Below are 20,819 nucleotides of genomic sequence, written 5' to 3' on the forward strand. Positions count from 1 at the left end.
TTTGGACTGTAAAATTGGAGACTTTTCTGAAAGAGTAACACAAAGGAATCCGCTCTTTTAAAGCTTGCAGCATCAAAAGATTAAAAATAATAATAGTACCTTAAATGTCAAGCAGATATTGATATCATCTCCCTCTGACCAGTCGTCAACGGCTGCTGGGTTCAGAATGCTGAGACTGAACACTGAAATGTTTAAAAATATAGATTTTTTCCTGTTGTCCACAGCTGAAGCCTCTGGCTCAGTAGCTGGCCTCATAATGAAACAATTTCATTTTGACTCTGGCTCTAATGGGCCTTGATCTATCAATTCTGGGTCCCTTCTTTTGTCCTGCCAGACTGGTGTTCTCATAGTGAGAGGCACAAAGCTTCACTGGATTCGAGTCATTTTGCAGGGCAGTTTGTTTCACTGTGTGATCACCATAATGGTGATAATGGCAAGATGGAGAGGGAAGGTTTGTGTGGGGGAAGGATGGGGGAAGGATGGGGTTCAACCAGGACTGCTTTGCTCTAATTTTTCCAAGTGCTCATTAACCACAAGGGGGGTAGGGAGTGAAATGGTTGGATTTTAATGCACTTCTTGTAGCCATGGCAGCAAGGCAGTCATACGGATGTATTCACAGAAAAAAGGAAGGTTTCCACTTTTTTTTTTCAGACACTGAACTGACCCTTTGGACAAAATGGGTTTTTTTCAAATGAAAGTCAGCTGTAAAAGAGCTGGCATTAAACGCATGTTTTGACTGGGGCTGCAGGCGCTATAGAAAAATAGATTGAAATGAAAACTGAGGTTTTCACTTTTTCACTTTCACAGCATACCAAATTATTAAAAACTACAGGAAAGGGCATTGTGGTAGGACTGTTTGTCTCTACACTTGTTGTCAAGGTAAAAAATTGAATTAAAATCTTAGCTCCCCAAAGTTGGCAGAGCAGACTCAAAGAAGTTTAGAAAATCCAAATTACATCTTTAGCTGTCTTTCTTTCTAAATACCACAAGAGGATTTATTAGCATAATTCCAGCAAAATTCATCATCATTTAATGGCTGAGAACATTCATTTTTAGACATATGATTCTTCACTGATATGTCATACAGTACGAGTTTTCAGCTGGGGCAGTTTTTCCACTTCGTTGAGAAACAGGGCTGATTCCTGAGCGGTCCCACCTCCCTTCTTAATCTTCCTCTGCTCCCGCCTGGACAGCGGTGCTTCATCAATCTGTCACACAAACAACACAACTATGCATATTCCTTGAAGCAGGGTCAGCCTTCCTTAGCCTTATGATTTAAACAGCGTGTCCCAGTAAACAGACTTCTCCAAACAGCTCTGTCTCTGTGGCTGTCATCGGCGTATCCTATCCAGGCTTTATTTAGATACGCTTCTTATTCTGCAGTATTACCTGAGACTAGATCTTCCCAAAGGGTGGATTGAATAATGTGATCTACAATGCAGGCACAACTTGTCCTGTGCAAAAAGAACAAATTGTGCACTTGAGGATTCAATTGAACGTGCCTGATGAGGCCCGTGTTTGCACCCTTGTTCTGTGCACTAACTGGTATAACAGTCTTTACATCGATAATCAGTGGGATTAGTTTCCCCCGCTCACATCTTGTAGTGAGGATAGGATAGGATCTTGATGGGATCTGGCAGTAAGGATCTTATATTTGTAGCTGCAGAAGACGGTCTTAGTCCAAGTCCCCACAGACAGTGGCACTGTCAGTTTCTGTTGGCTTATCTTTGGACCATTTCCAAGCAGTCTGAAATACTTTGGTTTTTGTAAGGTTGCCTATAAACACACGCCGCTGAAAATGTGTTTCAACAAATCTATGTTAAGGCCGACATAAACACAGCTGCTTTTACATACTGTAGTTGGAATCTCTAAAGTAAACTTTAAGAATGACACTGCTGGTGTATTTGTACTACTACATAATATAATAGGGCCCTATCTTAAGTGCACAGGGTGGGTGCTTTTCTTATTTTCCATCTGAGACAGTTGTCATTTTCACACCAAGTGCAACTGTTTTTAGATAGCAAATCAACTTGTGCTCCTTGTGCGCGCCCATCAGTTTTCTTCTTAAAATGAGGTGTGGTCTAGCGGTCTGCTGGGGCATAGCAATCTTTTAAGGACGCAGAAAATGAGTGCACCATAAACCAACTTAAACCTGGTCTGAAGTCTAAAGTTTTTTTGCACAGTGGGTCCTGCTATTAAGAGAGTGTATTAGGAACAAATACATCTGAAAGTTCATGACTGACTTCCACTCTGCCCATGACACACGCAGAAACAAACGCTCTCATGCAACAGAGAGTTTGATCGATAGTATTTTTTATACATAGCTGTAATGGCCACCAACAGTAAAGCCCACAGATATGAATACAGACTACCCAGTGTCCATTACACAAACAGAGGAACAGCCAAGGAGACTCCAGCAGAGAAAACAAGTAAATACATGATATTTGATATTGAACACATAGAACATTAGTTAACATAGATCCTGTCTGTGTGTCTGGAGATCTCAATCATTAATGAGGGAAAGCACTTTTGTCAGAGAGACTGATTCTCTAAAAATATGTTGTTGTTTAGTGTTGTAAATGCTCTCCAAGATGTCACACACAAAGTGTTTTCTGACCTCACATGTCTGTTGGTAGGATGACTTCATTTGTCTGTGCCCAAATAAAAGGATTAGGGTTCATTTGATTAATGTTCAAACAAGACTTTGTTGGGTTCAGGAAAGGTTTTTGGTTTGATATAGAAATTGTAGCCTCGTCAAGGTGAGGCGAAGATTTATTTTTGGGCTTTTTTGCCTTTAATTGAGCGATAGGACAGTGGATAGAGTTGGAAATCAGGGAGAGAGAGAGTGGGGAGTGACATGCGGGAAAGGAGCCACAGGCTGGATTCGAGCCTGGGCCGTCCGCTTTGAGGACTACAGCCTCCGTACATGGGGCGCGCGCACTAACCACAGCGCCACCAGCGCCCCAATGAGGCGATGGTTAACCATTGATTGAAAGAAAATAAATATGCATTAGTTGAAGCACATCTTGTTCATCCTCCCTCCATGCCTTTTATTGATTTCCTGTCATGTTATCTGACATCTGCTACTCGAGGAGATGAAGCACACTGTTTCAGAACTTTTAAGAAAAGTCCATCGTGAGTGATGGACATGACATTTCTGTCTTTCAGTATCTCCCTACCTTTTTTTCATGTTCTTCTTGCTAACCCTCCTTAATCCCACTCCCTCTAAACTCACTTTCTTCTCCCCCGACCGTTGCCCCGTTGGCTCTCCCCATCAAAAGTCCGCTCACCTACAGAGTCATCGCCTTAGTGCACTTTATCTGCACATCTCGCCCTGTGCCTTGAATAGCAAGCAGCGAGATATCGTTGACTTCACACAGACACATCGGCTCTCGAACTCTGTCTTTGTGTTGCCAGGTAGCATTAGCGCTAACAAGATGCTCATTGCCCCTGCGATTGATAATTGGATAATGGCAACCAGTGGTAACAGGACAGCGTAATTAACGTGAAGTCCCCGCATCTGCACCAATTAGCTTCACTTTGATGACGTTAACTGGTTGACTTATTGACCACATCTTTCATATTTCATCCCTTCGGCTGTTTGAGTCACAAGCTAAACTGAGAGATGTATCACTCTGATTGAACTCCTGTTTCCCATGGGTATATTAAAACACTCCATCTCCTCAATCAAATTATTCTTATCTGGTTATCTATATTGCACTTTTAATGTTCTTAGTCAATTTAATTTACAGTGAACATAGTTGCATTTCAGGAGTATTAGCATATATTTTGCATGCCCATCGCACAGCATATGCCGGTTAAATCAAATTAGAGACAAAATGTTGCCTCTGATCTCTCCCCTGAGGGATCCAATAGAGAAGAGCAGTTTATCCTGAGACATATAGATCAGCAGCGTGTGTGCGTATTTGTGTGTACACTCAAGAGTGAAAAAAGAAGAGAGAGCATGGCCAGTAATATCACAACACATAAACTAGCTGCAGCGAGTGATTGATCGTGTGGACTCCGGTCGTCTAATGTAACCCTCCTGACCGACACTGACTGGCCTGTGACAGCCGTGATGAATGAACATCCACGGGCCAATGTCTCGCTAATGGCTTCCCTTGTTCTCTGCATGCCTGCACATACTCGCACAACAACACACACACATTCGCTCGTACAGGTGCACATTTTTCACTTTACTAATGTGTCTGCTTCATGTCTACGTTCTAATTCTGATGCTCAAATGAGGGCGCATGTCTGTGTATTCATGCTTACTTTCAGCTGCAAGAATGTAATTAAGCGAAATGAATGTATCAAGCTGATGTTTAACAGGGGTTAGATAATGTCTTTATGTTGGGGATTATCTTGTATTCCATCCTTTCTGCCTTTATCTGAACCCCAATTATTTATTCGAAGATATCAGATCCCATTTCTTTACTTAATTAAACCATGTCTGTAAGAATGTTTTCATTATGAAAAGCATGATATTCATAAAAAGGAATTTGTTAGGACAGTTGTCACTAGATTCTCCTTCATTTAATAGGAAGCCCTGTCAGTAAAGAAACACTTAGATACACTTTATTTATCTCCCATTGGGGGAAATTATGTCTACTGATAAGATTTGACCTCATTTTCTCCACCAGTGATGTATTTTTTTGTCCCTAGTGACATGTTAAATGTTAAAACCCTCCAGTCTACTGACCTCAGAGTGTTGTCTGTCACTCTTCCATATAGTTAATAGAACTTATTTGGGAATAAGCATCATCAAAATAAACTGAAATAAAATTTCCATAAATCAACACCAATGTACTTTGTCCATTCCAGAAGACATTTTTACAAAAATAATGCCTTTTTTTTTTTTTTAGAGCTTAACTTTGCTAAATATTTTACTGCAGAATCTGAATCAGCTTTATCAGCCAGGTATGTGAAGATGTACTTTACCAGTGCGTTGACTTTAGATTTATTTTCTCTCCATGTTCATACAAAGAAAGCACATGCTTTAGACGAGGACAACAAGCTTGACGGAGGTGATTTTAACATTGAACTAATATTTACATTAAACAGCTATTAACGGGCCATAACAGATATAAATGTAGATAGCAAAAAACAATGACGATAAAGTAAATAACAATAACACTTGTAAACCATCTACTTCACCATTTCTATTTCTATCAAATTTTTCCCATCATGCCTCATCTTGGTGGAGATTTTTTTTCCGCCTTTAAGCACAGTAAGCATTCAAAATGATCAATTTGGAGATAACTCAATGTAACATCTTATTTTTTATCATACATCCTTATCGGTTAAGTCATCATCTGATGCATCCTCAGGCGACAAAAAAAATATTTTGTTTGTTTTTCTTTCGGCTCCATAGTAGGTATTGAAAATCATGCTAAATGCATAATGGAGGACTTAGCATGCATTAGAATGCAAATTGAAAAAGACCCTAAAGCACGTCAGTGTGTGCATGTTTATCCATCTTTATAAATACACAATAGAACACACCTATAACCCCGTCTTGACAGGATCCCTCGTGCCTCCTTTCATTTATAGCAAAGGGCTACAGAAATAAATAGGGTCTTAGACCATGAGAGCTGAAGGAGTTCACCATGATGGATTGATCTGCTCCATCTATCCTCAGAGTCAATCAATCATCTTAGCTTTGCTGCTGTTTTCAATAAGAATTTTCCACACTCGGCTCTTTTGCCTGCAGCCACAGAGAGCTACCTCTGAGGGTTGGGTAACCAGAGTGCATTAGATATCTGACTTCCCCCAAAGTCCTTCTCAGTTTTCACCATCACTGTTTGTCATCCAATACAGATAAGGAAGCTCCAGAAGCAAACTGAAAGAACCCCTTCCCAACAAAATAGCCTTAAAACTTTGGGTTATGTCACAAAATTTGCTGAATTTCCTTCTTCTCCAACATGACAGGAAGTCTTTCTTTTGTTATACACCGACATACATCTGACAGTGCTAACAGCATGGGCTAGGTCAAGGCTAACAACCTCGGCAGATGGTTATTTCGACTACATGTGTCTTGCTTCGGGCTAGTACTGCCCTCTCGCTGTAAATATGAGGTGAACTGCCAGCAGGCAAACCGCCGTCGATGAGCTTTTAAAGGACGGGGATGTGTGTTAAACCTGACTGAATCTTCGAAACCTGGGCACAGCAACCTTGACAGCAGGGGAAAAGCTAATGAGAAGAATATCTGGTAATGCAATGCAGCTTTACGGGAGATTTCAAAGGCATAGGAGGCTTCAGACAGCATACCGTGGGTTCTATTAATAGCACAGGTTTTATGGCTGAAACATATGGCAGCGATCATTCAGCCAAGCCAAGTCATTGATCCCTATCCCACATGGCTTTTGGCACCCTGGCTCACCCCTTCATATAATCCATAAAGGTTTGGAGATGGGGTGAAAGGTCAGTGGTTGTGGGAGTTGAGCTTTCATGGTTATCTTGTATGCGTAGTTGTGAATGCCGTAAAATAAAGTTTGGCTTGTCAAGGGAATATGAATGAAAATGATACACTGTATAAAAGATGGATGTAGTCTCAGTGCTGTCACCCATTGGTTTTCTGAAGAGACGTTATGAAGCCCAACGATGGTGGTCACCATACTTGAAATGCTATATCAACCTAACGATCAATCTAGAAACAGACAAAGAGTTGGAGCTGAGGCAGGGATTAAGCCGCTTAGCAAACCACAACAACAACAACAACAACAACAACAACCACCTCCACCACCTGCCAGTCATCTTAGCCACGCCTCTAATTATGCACATTTACAAGTAACTCTTAGGCTTAATGAAATCAGAATGAATGAGTTTATAAAAAATCGCCCCTCATACAGTGTGTACCAATTAAGAAATCATGTCATTTTTTTTTTAACTAGGTTGTAAACATGTTTATTTCTGCTATAAAAATAGGCATTTTAATATGAGACCAAATGGGGATTCCTTGGCATTTGCAGCCAGTCCCAAGTGGACACTTGATGAACTGCAGTTTTATGCAGATCTGCATTTTCTGAAATGAAGACAAAGTGGAGTTTTTAATGGAAACTTATAGACACAAAGAGATTGACTGTAAATGAGTTTGATGTTTGTTCAAAGTTGTTTAGATCACTGTGGAGACAGCTTTGCATTACCGTGAATATTTAAGTGCCCTGGTTGCACCACATATCCAGAGGCAAAGTCTGCATTGCACTGGTTGCTGCTTCCTCTCCCAACCTGTCACCTTTCAGTGCATGTCAGTTCTACTCTCTCCTCCGGTCTCTCTTTAGATGTCCGACCTAATTCAAACCTTCAACAATGTAACCCCCCAAAATGGTCTGCTTTTGATATCTAAAAAATGTGTACATTTGTTGCTTAAATGAGCGACTTAAAAGTATTCAACTACAGCTTTCCTGTTAATGAAATGACTCCATTGCTTGAAACCGAAAGAAAAATACAGTTTTCATTAAACTTCCTGACCCTTTTATCAAAAACGACATCATTCATTAATTAATTGGTTTAAACCGTTCAAAAGGCATTGCTGCTTTCTCTTGAGTTTGGTACTGGTGTCAAAGAAAGATTGTTATGTATTGAAGGTTGACAAAGATTAGATCAAGACGTTTCTGTTTTAAATGTATGTATAAAGTGTGCCGCTCTTCTTTCTGGTCCTTGAAGTTTGACGTCTTCAAAGTTATCTCAGACTTAACAAAAGGAGAAATTGTTGTCAGTTGAAGCCGTACACACTTGAGTGCAACAATGTAGGCTGTGTGCAAGAGAGACTAGTCTCATTCTTCACTTGTGTGTTTCGTGCCCAGAGGTATGGTTACCATTTGCATACTTGGTCTAACTTCTGATGAGGGACTTTGATGTGCCAGGTTGCGCCGTGGTTGCATCATATCAATCCAACCATCTATTGTGTTCGCAGGGTGGAATATGAAGATTTTCTGTCACTTTTCTCAATTAACCAGATCATTTTCCATGCTCTAACTTTTTTTCAGGCCAGCTACACATATACCCCAAAGCACTCCAGCTTACAGTCTTTTTAATTGCAGTTTCAAAACTTTTCCCTTAAACTCTTTCACTGTAATTCATTAAGGGTTAAGTTTCCCTCTGTGAGCTGCAGCTGCTTCATTTGCATAATATTCGGTCAGATGAGAATGAAAGTAGGCTATGCAATGTTTCTTAAGGCTAGCAGAAAAGCACAAATACCCCTGAACCTTTCTCATTTAGTATGTTAAAAATATGTGAATAGGTTCAGATAAAAGTGAACAAAGGGAACGCTCTCACTCTGATGTAATCCAGGAGCATCTGCTATATGTGCGCACTAATCAACATTTCAGGGTTGTTTTTCCGCCTGTAGTGGTTGCCTCCTAAATGACTTGACTTTCATGTTATTGTACATCGACTGATGCTGAAGCTTTTCATTTGGGCGAAAAGATGCTTTACATCTGGACCACACAAAGCAGTTTCAGTGTAATCGTTCAGCATCGCTGCAGTGATTGAAGAAGCTCAGCCTGTGAGGGACTTCAATGTTTTTTTTTTACTTTATATTTCATGCTGTGAAGCTGATGTTGCTCATCACAACATTCAAAGATTGGGGTTAAATCTAAGTACTTATCAAGCTTTATATAATCCACTTATTTAGCAGTCAAGAGCCTAATGAGTTGTCAGGTATTCACTGACGGTGCTCATTACGTTCTCTCGTTTTGCTTTGCATTTGAATAAACGGTCTCTGTTTGACATAACGGTAATAACCCTAACACTAAGTGCAAATCTGTTGTTACCAGTAGGAAAAGGTTCTGCAATAAGAGATAATAAGTGCAATAAGAAAACATATTTATTTTCATTTCATTGTACAGTGTATAACTTCTGTACAGTTTATTTTAATTTACTTAGCTGTTAACACAACTTGTTTATTTTTACTTTTTTGTACTCTTACTTTTTTTCTTACAATGCTAGTCTATTTTATATATATTTTTAACTTTTTTGTAGAAGCTGACTCAGGGAGAAATGCACAAGAATTCCAATGTACCTGTACTGTCCTGTACCTGTGCAAATGGCAATAAACATCTATTCTATTCTATTCAATAGAAAACCCCTCAAAGTATTTTTTTTACTGGTCGACAGACTGTAGTTTGGTTTTTACTTCAACCCTACAATCCTAAAAATGTAAACTAAGGTTCCATTTAGTGTTTTATTTTTTCATCATTTTGTAACTTTTCCAGTCAATCTTGTGGTCAGCACAGGTTGAAATAAGGTGTCAACTGTGTACATTCAAACATGCCTCCTGAATGACGTCTCTATTTAAAGACTTAATGAATTCTCTTGTGTTTTTTGCAGGTGGTCTAAGAGGAGCATCCATCATTGACTCATTGGACACACTGTACATCATGGGACTGATGGAAGATTACAACGATGCCAAGGAGTGGGTGGAGAGTAGCCTGGACCTGAACTCGGTAAGAAACCCATTCTTCTCTATATGTTTTATGATGTGACTGACTTAAAGTCTTGGTTCAGCTCATCAGGAATCAACACATTAACATAATTACGTTTTTATCCCTGCGTGCTGGATTGATTTTAAGCCTTGCTGTACTGCTCCTTTACCAACATTGTGTCCACTGAGTTTGACATTTCTCCAAAGCTGGGGAAAACTCCAGCAGGAATAAAGCTTCCTGTGTGGCTGACGGCCACGCCGTGTTACCGACTGATGGGATTCCCTGCCGCTGTGAAAGGTCTCCGAGGGGCAGAAAATGCGATAAATAAAGAGAAAAGGAGAGGGGAGGGGGTCTGAGGGATGATTTTAAGTGGAACAAAAATGAGAGAAAGAGAAGGCAAAAGGGAAGCCATGGCCTTTTTATTGACTGAGTGTGTTGGTATTAAGTGAAAGCTGAACAAAGTGCCCACCAGGTCAGTTTTTTTTGTGGTTTTTAGCTGTGAACCAGTTTGTTGATGGCTTTGTAGCTCTGTGAAAACAAGAGATTACTTCTGAGTCACCTCACAAGTCACATTTTCCTCCAGTTGGAGTTTCATGTCTTTTATGTGAGGGAGTGTAATCACAGTAGGTTTACAAACTCCTCTATGGCATTATGACAAAGTGGCGCTGTAATGCTAGGCTGTAGCTACACCAATTCAGCAACAGTTTTTAAAGGGTGTCACAAGTCTTCAATTTCAAAAGATTTGTTTGTTAACTAAATTTGCCACAGTTAGAATTTAAATACACCCGTTTCTAATGCTACCGAGAACCTTTGAACAACACATAGCTCTGTGGTAAGTAGATGTTTCAAAGACTGTTTGTGCGTACATTTGTTTCACCGGGGAGCTGCCTGAGTTTATAATGAGGGCTAAAACACACTTTCAGATTTGTTTTTATGATGTGATTTTATCTCATTGAGCTAAGCTAAGATCTAATAAAAATCTTTTTTTTTTACTGAAAGTGTTGAGCTACCAAAATTATGGAACTGGATCAGATCATTTAGTTGCAAATTAGCTGAAGTTGCAGTTAGCTGTTTAAGGCTAACAGAGGCAATTCTGATACAGTATTAGAATGAAAACAACTCAACTTTACAGCGACTACTTTCCTCACTCATGACACAAATATGCACCTGCACACATGATCAGCTTTATGTCTATTAGGGCTTGAAGTAACGATTATTTTAATAATCACTGTAAACCTTTTTTTTTTATTTTGACAAATTGATGAACTACACTTAAAAAAAGTGTATTCCCATCCATTTTCTTTCAGAAACAGAAGTTTATTTCAAACGACAACAGTGCAATAATTATTATATTCAATAATATAGCCTAAAAAAAAATAAAAAACATCACAAACTGTTGAAATTGTTGACAGGATTTGCTACACTGTAAAAGCTGAAAAAAAAGAAGAACAATGTTAAATTGTTCAGCTATTTCAGTCTTAGTGTCTCGTTTTGTTTTTGCCCTTTATAGTGTTAGTCTAGTTCTAGTTGACAACAATTCAAAAGGCCAGTTTTAATCAATAAACAGTTCAGCCCTGATAGCTTTAGTGACAGGCAGACATAGAGAGGCAGACACACACATGTTCACAACCTTTCTGTCTCCCTGCGGCTGATGGATCCCGGCGAATTCAGACGGCGATTAACTGTGAGCGTAGCTGTAGCTACTGGCTGAATGACAGATGTTGACCAACAGCCACACCGTTACAAATCATAAAGACAGGAAACACAGATTTACAGTTGACGCTGCACTTTGCTGTGATCTGCCACAATCCCTTAACCTCACTCCCCCGTGCCTATCCACTGCGGGGGTCGTATCCACCCTGCTGCTTCTCCTTCTCCTTTGGACATGACGTAGTAGTGACAATTTGGGTTTCTTCTAAAATTATTTGTTTTTACATGTCCTTGTGGGGAGGATATTTTCTGTCTGGAGAGACGTGATTAGGTGCCAGATTGTTTTCAAATCTAATGATGACGTCTTTGGGCAGCGAGTGGCTAAGTCTCTTTTGTCTTTTTCTCTGAAAATAGCATATTTATAAATCCATGTATATTTAGTAATGTGATGTTGCAGTTCTTTGACTGCATGGTAAATTGGCATCATGATTGCTCTGTTAAAAATTGAGAGATAGAAAGACACTTGATACTTATTTTTTGCAGAGAAACAATTCACAAACACACTGGGGAATCGACTGTACAGAGGTAAACAGTTTTTAGATTTTAATGAACTCCATCACCTCAGAGACTCTGCTGTACACCAAACACTTATGCGTCCCATGATATCATTATTTTAATAGAGAAGGGCCTTGTGTTGTTTTCCTATCTACACGCCTGCCTAAAAGATAAATAAATAATCCTGGCTCAATGCGCAGATTGTCAGATTCAATGGTTCACCAAGCTTGCCGAGAGCCTAAGGAAATGTTCTGATGTCCTAATTTTTATAGAATTACCACTTAAGGAAACGCAGGCAATGTAAGAGCAACTGCTGGGAAAATACAGCACTGAAAGTCAACAGTTCTCTCATTACTTGAACCCTCAAAAACAGCGGTTTTGGCTTGTATAAAAAGTAGTCCAGGAGGCTCAGCTGTACTATAGTTTTTACATTTCATGTCATTGTTGTCAAAGTTCACATCAGTCTCACAACCAGCTTTTTAAAAATGTGTTTATTTAACAGGGACACATGCAGTGAACATTGCTTCATGTGTAAAATACAAACCATGCATACAGGTTTCTATCCGTTGCTAATTTGCTACCTCTTTCCTTGGCTTTTATAATTAATACAGAATCATTAGACTTGAAGAGATACATAAAAAGTGATGGCCTACTATAGAAATATAGACATCATAAACGCAGTATAAATAACAGACTAAAAGAGAACAAACAGTAAAAAGAGGATTGATGGAGAAAACAGATGATGGACAGACTTGCAGCAGTCTGTCCATCATCTGGACTTCTGTACAGTGACAGCCGCTCTATAGCCTGTTAGCAGTGAAACAAAGACAGCATTACATTAGTAGAGACATACTGTAACAGTGTTGGCAGCTTCCAGTCGCTCACCTCCGACCACAGTGCTCAGGCGACAGTCTTGTGTCATTGCGACTTTTTGTGCGAGTAAAATCAAACACAATGACCAAAGGCTCCGCTTCTATGTGGGTTCCAGGTGATGGGCTTAGCAAGGCAGAGGCAACAGATTTGAAAACGTCACGCCGAGTAAAGACATTAAGTTTTCTAAAATGCATCTTGGTCTTACGACTTCAAATGAACTACAGACTGCTGATGCTGCTCAACAGACTGGCTGACATGTTCTGGTGTCAGAGTAAATGATCAGAACCGAAGAAGCTCCAGCATGTATCTGCCAATGTTAGCTTTAGCCATATTTCCCACAAGCTGTTAGCATAAAGCTTTAATGATTATTTGGCACGGTCGCAGCTAGTTAGCAGTATGGGGGATGGGGTTGGATCTGGAGCCTGTCAAGGACCCAAAGTATTTCAATGATGGTTGCATATGCTGTGTATTCTCTGTTATCACGATCTTATATCAATGTTTGGGGTTTTTTTTTGTACGGTGTGACTTTTACCTCGTCCTCTGGCAGACCAGACGACTGATTAACGAGGACTTTGAGACCGGATTTAGTTCCCTCGTTTCTCAAATTTTATTACTCTTCTCCTCCTCTTTAAATCACACAAAGGTGTGATAAATCAACTCTGATCATTATTCCTCCAGTATTACAGGGTTAGATTCTTCTTTCTACTGTATAGTTACTGTAGATAGATACTTTATTGATCCAGAGGGAAATGTAAAGCATCCAGTAGCAGCTTAAAAAACATGACATTAAACATATGTCACATCTTACAACCCCCCCCCCCCCCACCAAAAAAAAAAATATATATTAACACCAACATAGATTAAAAGAAACCCCTACATAGATAAACATTAAACCCGTACAATTCAAAATTAGATCTATACCGAGAAAGTGTACCTAACCCGTGCAGGAATAACAACCGAAACGTAGGTACAGTTTAACAAAACCTATGTACAGTATAGTTTTTAAAATCAGCAGTAATATAAGACCTGTACATAATAAACATCGAACAGCATATTTTGTGGGTGTTGGACTGTTGTCGGACTAAATGAGAGATGTGAATATTGGACGTCTTCAAAAGAATCAACTCTGAGTTACTGTTCTCGATGATGTTTCTTAAACGTTATGTGGCTTTTTGAAGCTGCAGCGACACGGAACAGCTCATAAACAATGCATGTTTAATGTGTCAAGTGTTTTCAACTTGGCGGCACATAAAAATGGTTTAGCCTGCAGGTAACAGTAAAGAGAAGAAGTAATCTGACCGTGTATTTATGTACGTGTTAGTGGGCCATGAGGTTTCACCCTGCTGGCTTTTTTTTTTCCACAACCTTAAGTGACACTAACAGCTTTTCAGAAAATGTACTGTCACACTTTCCTTTGGGGATAATGTGCAGTGTTTTCACCCTGAGCAGTTTTCACAGAAGCTTAAATGTGCACATCTTTCTCGGTGAAATCTCATCTATTTCAATTTCACAATTGTTCCTGTTTATAGACTAAAGGGCTCTCCTGTGTGTTAGTTAATGGTTCCTGTGCAGCCTCTTTAGCCTAACTAGCAACCTGCTCGGGTAATAACTCCCGGTGAACCACAGTGAAAGCCTCCAGAGCCGAGCCAGGACTGCCGAGTGACTGGATAATTAGCACAATCAGGCTTATAATTCTTCCTCTCAGGTGAGGCTTCAGTGAGTGTGAAGTCTCATGGGTGTCTTTGGGAGAGACTGGAGAAAGGAGCTGTGTTCTGTCATGGTGAGCTGGCTTGTTCATTTAGGTTTTTTTTCCCCGTTTTTTTCTTTCAAACCTGAGAGTGCAGAATGGTGTTTGTGATAAAAAGAGTCTCTGAATAGAGTTCTTCACAATGACACGGCAAAGTGAGAGTGGACCGACCTCGCCTTTATTTCTGAAGCTTTCTGTCAGAGAGGTGAAGGCGTCTGACAGGGACGTGAAATGTATGTGTTTTCATACAGGTGCATTAAAAACTCTTTGCTCCCGCTGCTAAGAGGCGTCTTCTTCTTTTGTCTTTGGTCCACAGTCAGCATCGCATAACGGCTCTGTTTAAAGTGCTGATCAAAACTCTTCAGGGCTCTGTTTTTCAGGATGGCTTTTATTTGTTTTTGCAAATGAACATTTCATGTGAACCTTCCTCTGGTCTCACTTTTACTTTAAATCAAGGGTCTGACACTCACAGGGGCCAGGTTTATTCAAATGAGACCCTGAGTGGGCCGGACTATTTTTTTTACAGAGTTTTCCAGATTTATGTTTTAACGACAAACAGATGAAATATCTGCAAAACGAGCACCATCACTCACCCCTTACCTTGTAGGCTAATTAGCTAACGTTATAACATGCTAAAGACATGAGCTACTGCATTGGCACGCTCACGCAAATACACACACACACACACACACACACACACACACATTTACACGTGTTACATACCATGCTATCAGTCTGAGCTAGGATGGTGACTCTGCACCATGTGAAGATCATCAGCTTTAGCATCACGTCAGCATTGTCACTGTAAGCATGTCATGATGATTTGTACCTGTTTGTCTTTTGGTTATTTTTGGCCTCGTTCGGTGTTGTGGTGCCCTGCTGTTTGCCTGTCAGCCCTTAAATGTGAAGCAAGGCACAGCGGGGTGCACACGGTTTCAGCGTCAGAAAGCAGCAGAAGTTGCAAAAGTTGCATCCTGTCAGAATCAGATATCTTCCTGCTCATCTCACAAGAAAAAACAAAAGAAACAATCCCTCCCTGGATAACACTGTTTGAGGTGCATACAGTACAGAATCTGCTTTAGCTGGAGGCTTCAATCCCATCGCACCCTAATGAATCGTGCAGCAAGATGAAAAGTTTAGATTGAAAATAGCTGAAGTGTATTTATATCAGTGATGTTATAATCCAGATGTAATTAACTTTCTGGTAGAATGAGTGCAGATTTATTGCTTATTGTTGTTGCTGTTAATCTGTTCCACCTAAAAAGGAAGCTGCACCCAGAGGCCTGAACGAGCTCAGAGAGACAGATTGTTTACAGACTTCCTCACAACAAGACTCACTCCTTTCACACAGAAAGTGAAAGTTTGTCGAGAGAGTATAGACTCTGTAGAGGAGCTACATCAAATCGTCTCCAAGATTGCCGGCAGCATCTCGACAAAGTACCGAACAGTAAAGCATGTGTAGAGCACCACGACACGAGAATATCACAGCTGGAGACGGGGAGAAATGGATTGGTAAAATATATCTTGCATAATTGCCAAAGACAAAAAGTATTTCTACCAAGCTAAAAATTTGCATTTGCATACGCCTCGGGCAGATTTACAGTTCATGGAGAGGTTGTAAATACTCTGAGCAACCAAACATTCAGAATATTTGACTTATCTCCATGATGGGTGTTTTTTTGTATCTTGGATCCATTTTTTTAAATTTTTATATATTCAGTGTTTGGCCTTTCAATGAAAAGGTTCAGTGTGCGAATAGCAAACCAGCGAAGTGATTCATTTGAGTTAATTTAATAATTACTTAAAATATTTATCAGCAATGTAGTAACTGGTATATGATGTTGTGTATATTATGTTGTATCTATCCAAAGTGCAGTGTTTCTCAAACTATGGGGCACGACCCCCTGGGGGTGCAGAGACATGACAAGGGTGGGGCGTGTGTGGCCCAGACCAGGATGTGTCCTGAGGCAAAAAATAAATAAAAAATCCTTCTTTTTGATTCCTAAATCATTTTTATTAGTTTTAGTGTTAGTTTTTTTTTTGTCTCAGTATTGTAAATTGTTAAAAGAAAGATATTAAGCAACTTCTTTCGAAAAAAATCACTTAAAATATTGAACTGCTGCAGTCAGGAAGATCATTCAAAATATAAACTGACGTGCCTGAGATAAGTCAAAAGGATAGGCTGTGTGCAGAATGCTTGTGGCGAAAACGTACATTTTCATTTTCACTTTTATTTCATTTTATTTCAGTTAGTTTTGGAAACAAACAATCAAATCTCCACAAGCAGAAATGTGGTAAAACTAGGATTGATGGAGATGATTTTGAAAAATGAAGAGCGCTTAGAATGCAGAAAGATGTACAGACCGATGCAGAGCTGGCTAAACACTGAAGCTTCAGTGTCCGCCACATGATAACCTGCATGCCAATCAGCTCTAGTGAGGAGGCGGGCGGGGCAAGACAGCTCTCTCCAATGATTTGATTTTGGACTGCAGTACCTATTTTAAACACTAGGTGTCAGAGTTGCATATTGCTAATGTTAATGAAAATATATATATTTTTTTGAAAATCGTTAACGTCAATAACTTTGGTATAAATCTTCTCGTCGAAAGTGTCATGTTTGCAGACACTTTAAAGCTTCTAAATAATCCTGTGTTTGAGAGTTGTAAATTAGTTGGTTTTTAACAGATTCCCAGTCATGTTTAAAGAAAACATCAAATGGCATCATTTCTCATGATTAAGACCTGCAGCAAGGTTGTTGTTTACATGTACAGCGCTGTTTTTTGACCCCTAATGACCTCCTGCCTGCACTTAATGAGACCCAGCTCGCTCCCAGTCATGCAGGCATTTGAGTGAGGGGGGGGACACAGCGTCATTTACGGTGCCGGGAGATGCTTCAGTGAAGATGCCGTGCCCTCGAGCCGAGGTCAAGCTGAGCTGACATTCTGTCGGGATGCGAGGGGCAAAAGGACACTCTGCGTGGGTGCTTCATCGTTACGGATATTTGCCTCCGTGTTTTACATCACTCACATCGTTTTATCCCTGTAGACTAATTTGGCTCAGACTCATGCTGACACAAGACTCTGCTATGAGCTACTATGATGCGGAGACAAATTACAGATTGAGGGCATTTTAGTTTCTGCAGACATTTAGAAGTGAATCTCAATGAAGGACTTTGTTTGTTGATGTAAAGAGGCCTAGAAAGTTGTTTGTTTACTTGAGCAGTTACATAGACAGCGGCTCATTTAAGTGTTTTGGCAAAGTGAAAGAGTAAAAGCCGCCTTACTTTATAGTAGGAATTTACCTGCAGAGATTCATTGCATGACCAGACTTTGGATTAAGTTTCTCAGAGCATTTTTGACTTTTAGCTCAATGTTTTACCTTCAACTTCAATGGCTGTCTTCAATATATATCTATTGAACACTTCTGCACAGCTCAGAACAGCAGATACTGTAGCGCCTAACTATTGAATACCTAACAGGCTCAAGATCCTGATGCTTCTAACAGGAGTTGGAGCACAAAATACCGCTTTAAGCAGAGTCAATATTGGACTTGAATTCCTCAGTTGGACAGAGAAAAAACATTAACTGGATGCTTTGATTAAATGCATGCAGTGTTTGTTGTTTGTCTGAGGGATGTGAAAAGGTAACTGTTCAAACATGCTCACCACATAACTTTATTGTGTTTATTTTCTGACCTTTTTTTTTAATCCTTTGAGCTTTTGCAGCACTTTGGAACCTTTTGAAATGTGCTCTCTTAAGACATAGGTGCTAAAACTATTTGTCCAGTGGCAGAAAATGTGCCGGATATTTTTTGTAATCTTGCAGCACAAATTGCACATTTTTGCATCTTATTGCTTCTTAAATGTGAGTGTTTGCTGCCTGTATATGTTTTATGTTACTGCCAAAAAAATATTATTTTAATGGACATTTCTCACATCAGACAACTTTATTTATCCGAGGAGGGAAATTAAATAATGATAATAAACAAAGAGAAACAAACGTACAGATAAACACAGTCAGTACCAGCATTCAGACATGACATCATCTCAACATGAGGAGCCAGGTCATGTCACTGTGGTAAGATTCACTTTTACTATTTGCAGTTTAACCGGTGGGAGTTTAAGTATGTCAGCTCGACTCCAGTAGTCTTGGAGCATATGTAGTTTATGGGTGCGCCGGTGGCCTAGTGGTTGGTGTGTGCCCCTTGTGCAGAGGCTTGGCCCTTGAGAGCGGGCAGCCCGGGTTCCACCGGTGACTTCATTTCCTGCATGTCCTTCCCAGCACTGTCTCTTTACCCAGTTTCTGTCTCTGTCCACTGTCCTGTCTCAAGAATAAAGGTATAAAACCCTGAACCCTAAATAAATCTTTAAAAAAAAGTTTCGACTGTTCACCACCTTTAGGCAGTTTATAAGCAAAAACTGGTTAGCTAACTTGTTTGAAAAAAAGTCTACAACAAAGTTTATGAATAAAAAAAACTGTGAGTTGCATCTGACAACAGAAATGGTAAATCAACCAAAAACTGATTTACCATAAAGCAGCTATAAGCCATTAAGGCTTGTGTTTCATTCTAATACCACTGAAGTGCAATGAAGACAAGTATATTGATGTTTATAATCGCGGCATTAATTAGCCCTGTTAATGACCTCATCTACATAACTGGGCGTTTAATCTATCAACATGAACACACGGCGGAACATTAGGCAGCTGCAGTGCCCACGTTTTTTTTTCTTCTTCTCTCTTCGTCTGCGGCAAAGCAGCCTCCTGCCGCGCTGAGACAAAGTGAAGGATGCGCCACAGTCAGCAAGGCCAAATACAGTGGGCGGTATATGATGAGAGACAGACACACACAGAGAATCAGGCAGAAGGAGGATGGACTGAAAACAGGTTGAATAATCGCAGCGGAGAGGAAGAGAGCGTAGCAAAGTCCCAAGAGAGCCGAAAATGATCAGAGAGGAGTCGGCGGGGAGCTGCTGCTTCTCCCCTGGAGAGAGCAGAGACCTGTACACAGGATGCTGCTCTTTTGATAGTGTGAGTGTTTGTATACGTATTTGTGTGTACAGATGTATACAGGGAGCATGAAAAAAGAGGAAGATGAGGGCCAAAAACAGAGAGATTCAGATAAAAGCCCGACCGATTAATCAGATAATGTCGGCCGATATTAGTCAAGTGACTATTGGCATAGGCTAATTTTATCCCTGATATGCGCCGATATTACTAGATTTATTCACCAGTCAAATAGCAATTAATTTCAGTTGCAGTTGTCTCTCTGGCTGTGACCAGCAGAGTGCGCTATACGAATTACAACACGCATTATCACTCTCCAGAGTGTCAAGCGGTGATGCACGTACATGCGCAGCTACTTTCCAGTTGAGTGACCATCTTGTATTCCTTACACTGTGTATCTTTTCCACAGTTGTTTAATGACTGCATTTGGAGGGATCAACACTATTAGTGTGTTTATCTGTATCTGATATCGGCTGATATATCGGTATCGGCCCCAAAAGTTCCATATCGGTCGCGCCCCTATTCAGTTAAATTAATGTTCTCTTGAATCCAGAGGATGCCAAATGAATAGATCTAGTGGTGATGTGCTGGGTTGTAATTCAGTTATAATTCCTCACCGTGTCGCATTTAATTAATAATTCAGCTGCTGTTAATTTACAGCTCACAGCTTTTAGTGGAGATGTTTATGATATGAAATACATTCTCTGTTCTATCTATTTCACCATCTTTAAGGAAGCCTTTTTTTTCATTGATTAATTAGCAGATTTTTAAAGATAAGAGTTTGAAGAAGTCAAATATAAATCAAACTTGATGAGATTCAAACCATTAGCTGCTAGTTTATCTTCCTGCCTCCCTGCGTGGACCATTTAATCAGGCTTTATTGGCCTGAGATGGGAATAGGTTTTCACTAAAGCATCTTCCCCCAGCTTGAAGAGATGCATCATGGGAACATAACAAGAGTAGGGCAGTCTAGTAAAAAAGAAAAAAAGGACTTTATGTACAAAGGCTGTTAAGGATGAACTGTCTAATATCTGTCAGTTGAAATGCTACGTGATAAATCAGAATCAGTGGCTTTATATGTTGAATTAACGCCTCGAACAAAGGCTTTAGAAAAACAGACACGACGACGCTCTGATGTTTTGATCGTTACGGAAAAATGAAAAGGAGTTTCTCTCCGGAGGCAATATCTTTTTGATAAGTTTAATCATTTATATTGTCTGTAATTAGGTTTCAAAGAAAAAGCCCTGCAACGGGAACATCCGTCGCTTGGAACATGCTGATCTTTCTGTCTGGCGTCTCTCTGTAATAGATGTCTTAAAAAACCCGTCATTGACCTCATTAGATCAGAATCTTCAAGTGTTCTATCCCCAAATAATGGCCAATCTTAGTTTTTATCAAGAGCACAGATTTAATTTTGTCGGAAAAATTCAGTATTTAAGAGACAGGAGAGTGGATAAAGTAAAAAAACAAGGGGGAGAGAGAGAGAGTGGGGGAAAGGAGCCACAGGCTGGATTTGAACCTGGGCCGCCCACTTTAAGGACAACAGCCTCCGTACATGGGGCTAAC

The 20,819-nt window shown here is 40.0% G+C and overlaps 1 protein-coding gene across 3 annotated transcripts in view; it reads left to right on the plus strand.

Moving 5' to 3' along the window:
• The window catches only part of LOC132983696 (mannosyl-oligosaccharide 1,2-alpha-mannosidase IC), a 213,985-nt gene that overhangs the window by 114,580 nt on the left and 78,586 nt on the right, over positions 1-20,819 (plus strand). For all 3 annotated transcript variants that reach the window (XM_061050126.1, XM_061050125.1, XM_061050123.1), the window contains one exon: positions 9,331-9,446. In XM_061050126.1, the coding sequence (XP_060906109.1) occupies positions 9,331-9,446 (116 nt within the window). The remainder of the gene's footprint in view (positions 1-9,330; positions 9,447-20,819) is intronic.

Source organism: Labrus mixtus, chromosome 11 (assembly GCF_963584025.1).
Source record: "Labrus mixtus chromosome 11, fLabMix1.1, whole genome shotgun sequence".
Lineage (NCBI taxonomy): Eukaryota > Metazoa > Chordata > Actinopteri > Labriformes > Labridae > Labrus > Labrus mixtus.